General features: G+C 24.4%; 1 protein-coding gene across 1 annotated transcript in view; it reads right to left on the bottom strand.

The window, feature by feature from the left end:
* Positions 1-4,919: 4,919 nt before the first annotated feature.
* LOC145846478 (uncharacterized) overlaps positions 4,920-6,000 on the bottom strand; it is a gene marked incomplete at its 3' end in the record, with an annotated part of 41,167 nt that continues 40,086 nt past the window's right edge. The window contains exons 57-58 of the mRNA XM_082953235.1: positions 5,399-5,489; positions 4,920-5,207 (exon numbers count right to left, since the gene is read on the bottom strand). Coding sequence (XP_082809361.1) covers positions 4,920-5,207; positions 5,399-5,489 — 379 coding nt within the window. The remainder of the gene's footprint in view (positions 5,208-5,398; positions 5,490-6,000) is intronic.

The following is a 6,000-nucleotide window of genomic DNA, read 5'->3' as shown; positions in this document are numbered from 1 at the left end:
TGTTCTAAACCTTGTAAAAACATTACTACTTTTTTTTAAATAAAATAATGTGTTGTGTATGTTAACAGTTTTCAAAACTATTCCTAATGTAGACTGACTTACAAAAATATTTTAACTTTACTTTATTTTGGTCTAGTTTATAGATTATTTATTTTTACTTAAGAAAAATCTAAGTAAACTAAATAATAACGTTTATTCTACAATATAACAACTTTGTAATTATATTTATTTTACATTTTCGTTTATTAAAAAAATTTAATAACCAAGATAGCTTATGGTACGAAATAAATTATAAAAATATTAAGTAACTGTTTATATACAGTAGACTGTTTACTTAAAATTTTCCATCTCAAACATTTTATCTACTAGTGTTATACATAAAAAAGTTAACGATATAAGTTAAATTGAAAACTAAAAGATTTCTGAAGAATTTTCAAGCAAAAAAAAACTTATGCAGTTTTACATATTAGCTTTTAATGTATATCATTTTGTTCTAAAATTAAACCGCTTAGGCTTAAACAAAATAAGATACTAACTCCTTTTTTATAACTGAAACAGTTTTAATTTCAGATATTTTAAAGCTATGGTATGTATTTAAAAAGATTAAGTTAATATTGATAAGTTAGGAATTAGATAAAACCATTTAAAAATAGTACTTTATAGTAGACTGTTGTAAACATACTTTTATTTAACCTTTAATAATTAAGTGAACTTAAAAACTAAACTAACTAAGTATTAATCAGTATAAAAAACAAGTTTAGAAATTAAAAAACGTTAAAACTTATTAAAATATGTTAAAAAGAATTTTAAATCTATTTTCGATTGTAACAATGAGAAACAAACTAAATATTTCTTTAATGTAAACTTTTATGTTTAAAACTTTTACATGTCAACTATGAATAACAAAAACTTTTATTCAATAAGAGTCCAATATTTTTTGATTGCTTCAAAACTAGGTATGTTAAAATTTAGACAAAAGCAAAGTAACTTAAGTAAGTTAATTTTTTTTTTAATTTAATAGATAAACTTGTTTTTAAAAACCGTATATTTAAGTGTTACAAAAATTAAAATTTGTACAAGGACAAACGAAATATAAAGACTAGTAAACTACTGAACACTTTTATGAAGCCTAATAAAAACTATTTAATGAAACAAGCTATTTTAGTTTATACCTGCTAAAAAATAAATTTATAACTCAATTGTAATAAGCAAATGAATAAGTTTCTGATCTTTTGTAAGTTTTTTTAAACAAATCTTTCTAACAAAAAACAAGTATTTTGTATGCTAATAAAAGTTTCATACTTGTTTCAATTATATTCCAAAATAGTTTTCACTATGCAAGATGTCTTTAAACTAGATAGTTTTAATATCATTTCCAAATTAACCTACTACAGTTTTTAGCATTTTGAATCAATATAACTAAAAAACCCTGAAGATTCAACACAAACTAAGTTGTTTATTCTTTGCGACATTAAATATGAGAAAGTATACTTTCTTCTGTTTAATTTAGTTTTGTCATTTAGTAAGTTTTACTAAAGTGTTACTACAATTGTAAAAAAAAATACTAGCTTTAGTTTTCTCACAACTATGTTGAACACGGACCCAAAGTAATCAAAAACATATATCCTTAAATAGTTTTAGTCTAAAAATCTGATTCATTATCTACTTCTGTTAATGTTGAATGCTCTAGCTCAAAATTTTAACTTAAAAAAGAGAACAATTGTTCTTTGTAATCTAAGCAACCCTAATTTATGTTACTTGAAAACAATGGTATGTATTTAAATTTGCTTAAACTTAATTTAGATAAGTTGGGATTCAGATAAAAGTAATTTACAGATAGTTTTTAAATACAAAGTTTTTAAGTTATTACTACTTAATCCTGAACAATTACGTAAAAAGATAATTAAATACTAGCTGATCTAAAATATTAGTACAAAAAAAAATTAAAGTAGTTTTAATTGAAAGGTATAAACAAACAAATAATCCGAGCCTATTTATAAACATACAGTAAAAAAAAGATCTTTAAATTGTTCTTAATTAAGTTCTAGTTTTAGTTTTCATTTAAAACTTATGGGTTAAAGAGGTTTGATTTTTTCAACAACGTCAAACTATTGGGTTTAGTTTTAAAAAGTACAAGGTTTAAAAACCAGTAAAATAAGTTATCAACAAATTATTTTAATGAGTTTTAAAAATCCTAACATAGACTGAACGCTTTTTCTAGTAGAAATTTACTCGAGCGAAACAAATAAGTTTAGTCACTTTATTAAACCAGTAGAACCGTGCCGTTGGATTTGATAATTTATGTTATTGGGCATCTTTTCGATGATAATTATTTGAAAGTAACTGAAAGTTTTAATATTTGTGACGGTGGGCTGTCTAACTTAAAGGTTGTGAACTCTATGGAGCAATAAATATTAATATAAAAGCAATGTTATTATCTGTTTGATTTAGATTGAAGTTATAGTTGGTGTAGTATTTCAAAGTTTTAAATATACGTACTAGGTACCCTACACTTTGCATTATTTCAATATTTAAAACCTGAACCTTTTTTTAACTTTTAACTATTTAAAAACTAGATTTATTATGTTTTTTTGACAAAAAAAGACAAAGTTTGTATAATAAGTAATTGCTTTATTGTACTAATAACTCAAAAGAATAAAAATAATCATCATTAAAGGTTTTTTTATTGAATTTTTTTCGTGTTTAGCAATACATTTTTTCATATAAGATTCAATAAAATCAAAAGCCCTGTTCTTTGCGTAGACAAAGCTTAAAATTGGGGTAGACAAAGCTTAAAAAGGTTTTATTTATATTACTTTGTACTTTTAAGAACGTTGTTTTCAACATTTGTAGGTCTTTTTTGTTAACGTGCATGGACAATGGACTTATGGTTTTAAAACAATAAACGTTAATAGAGTAATTCCAAGATTGTGCTTTGTACTTTTCATACAATAGTGTTAATATATCTGTAGTTTGTTTCTAAAGGTGAATTGAAAAAGTTGCACTTTTTATTTAAATACCTACGTGTACGGAGTACCTGACAGTAAAGTTGAGGTTGAACAAATACAATAGAGAGAGTATTAGCTTAAGTTACTTACTTGAGTTCAAAGTTAAATAACTCTTAAATTAAGAAGTTCTATATAACTAATATCCAATAAACTACCTTTTAATTGCTAATATGGTTCGACTTTTTAGTATTAAACTTAAACCAAGCAAATTAATATATTTTTAATTAGAGTTCAACCAGAAAGGTCACAATCTGGTGCAAACCTCATATTTTAAAGTTGTTGTTAATCTGATAATTGTTAACGCCATATGGTCATAAAAAATACTTTAATTTCCTTGGTCTTGTACTGTTTACACTCGTATGTTACTGATTAAACAACTGAGTCATTTTCTGTATTTTTTTTACAATACTTTGTCATAAATCCTTTAAAGTATATAAAATAACCTAGGTAACTAACACAGATTTTTAAGAACGACCTGTTTACAATAAAAAACTAAACTAAAACAATTTACATTTCTTTTCATCGTTTTTCAATTCTAGTATTAAATATTTAAAAAACACATATCATTATTACTGCAAACAAACATTTTGAAATATATATTTATTTTAATGAAAAAAACTTAAACTGATTTTAAGACAATTAAATATTGATAAAGAAAGTAATTAAATTATTTTGTTAATATTAAGCTGGGGAAAAACAGGTGTTAGTAGAAAAAGATAATGAAATTAAGGAAGATAAGTATTCAATAGAGTTCTTTCCTTTGGAAGTAGTTCCAATATTGTTTACTTTCTCGCTTGTGTTTTCTGTAAAATAAATGAATTTTTCTTACAAAAATCAAATAAGACTTTTTTAATTTAATCATTGTTTTACTTACAATAATCAGAAACAAAACGATTTTAACATCTTATTCTCAATATAAAGTTAATTCTAAAAGCTTTGTTTATTGAATATTATTATTATTTTTTATTAGTTTAGTTTTTAAGCTAAACTTTTCAATAAAAATAAAGGTGTCTAAATTGTGCAAACTACTTAAAAATTAGTATTATAAAGACATCTAAGAGCTATTTTATTTTTCCAATTTTACCTTTAACCTTTAAATTTAAAGATTTAAGTCTACTTTATTTTACAAAACAAACTAACTACTATTTTAAAAGGAAAACTTTAAAGTAAAAGTCGGAAGAAATTTATGCCATTTAACACCATTATTAAAAATTATTTCTTTATTGCGACCAACAACTTTTTAAACCACTACATTTTTAAAGTTTTTATCAACTAAAAACTTTATAACCCACTATATTTTTAAAATTTTTATCAACTAAAATCAAATATAAACCTACCTTACATTTGCATGTACAATCCACAGACAAACACAAGTTACTAATATTATAACTCCTCCTACAACAGCAAATATGTATTTCCAGTGCTTTACGTATTGAATGGTCTCAGTCCAAAATGAAACTATAGAAACATATTATACTTGATGTTTAAAATGATGGAAATTTTTAAGAACAAGGTTGTCTTTACAAACTGCTTTGTATGGTAACAACTTGTAAAACTTGAAATAATTCAAGTATTTATTTTTCAAAATAAACAAAAAAAATTTTTTGTTGCTGTTGTTTACTAGTCAATTTGATTTTAACCTTAAACCGTTATAAATGAAATTATAATACTTAAGTTTTTTAAACTTTGGTTATCTTTTTTAAAAAAATATTATTTTTAAACTTTATGACCCTTAACAAATAAGGTTTAAAGATTTATTTTACTTTAATATTTTTACACATTTAAGATATTTTAAAAAAGTTTTAAGTTGTGCTTCATAAACGTTTACTTGTGTTAAAATTAATTCTTTGAAATAGCTTTGAAAAAAATTTAAGTCAAAGATTTCAACATAATTAACATTAAAAAACAAACTATTGTTACAGGACTTTCCAGTGTAACCGGAATCGCAGTGGCATTTAGATATGCCATCTTTTGTGATCTCCACTTTACCGTGATCACTGCACACTGTTGAGTGGTGACCTTCTGTTGTTGAAGTTGAAGTTGAAGTTGCTTCTGTTTTCAAACTCGTTGAGCTGTTTGCTTCTGTGGAACTATTTGAGTTTTTTTCTAGTGCGGGGTCATTTGAAGTCTCTTCTTGTGCGGATTTATTCGAACCATCTTCTGATGCGGAGTTACCTGCTCCTTCTTCTGGTGTCGAACCTGTTGAATTGGTTGCTGAGGTTAAATTAGTTTGATTCTTTGATTTCGTTAGATTTGATGCGCTGTTTAGTTTTACGAGCCAGGTGATTTTTTTGCTTTGAAAAAAAATTAACTTTTTTTGACAGTTATGCAGTACAATTTTTTAATACAATAATAGTTTACAGGTAATAATATTAAGTAAAAGCATAAACTTATTTCACAATTTTCTCCATTGTACCCTTCATCACATTCACATTTCACCATTTCGTTTTCCAATTCTACTGGTGTCCCGTGACCACTACACTTTAATGTATTGTCCCCTTCTATGATATTACATAAAATTATTTAAAAGTTTTAAAATCGTTTATGTGCATTTTTTTGGAACACCTTTTAATTTACTTTTAACGTGAAATACTAGTGTGTTCACTTTTTAGTAATTAGATTTTGAAAGCTAAAGTAAAATGTATTTTTGAGTTGATATAAAAAGATGAAACTTTTTACTTGTCTGTTATATTAAAAAACTTTATAGTTTGATTGCCTTCTTGAAGCAGTTCATTTGTTTACCTGTAGCCATACCGGAATAGACATAGATTGTAAGTATAACTCCGATCCAACCAAGTTTATACATATCAATATTTATACTTTAAAAAGTGCAATATTAAAATATACTTTCTAAAAGTTTAGGTTTTTATCACTAAGAAATAGAGCTAACAAACAAAGTATTTTTTAATTTATCAAATCGAAAATATTACTACAAGTTTTAATAATTTCAGTGCTACGTATATTATAACTGTTTGCATAAGATGGATTAATA

The sequence above is a fragment of the Thalia democratica genome, unplaced genomic scaffold (genome assembly GCF_965202585.1).
Source record: "Thalia democratica unplaced genomic scaffold, ktThaDemo2.hap1.1 HAP1_SCAFFOLD_462, whole genome shotgun sequence".
Classification (NCBI taxonomy): domain Eukaryota; kingdom Metazoa; phylum Chordata; class Thaliacea; order Salpida; family Salpidae; genus Thalia; species Thalia democratica.
Note: the sequence above shows the minus strand (reverse complement) of the source record. Positions and strands in the feature narration are given on the sequence as shown.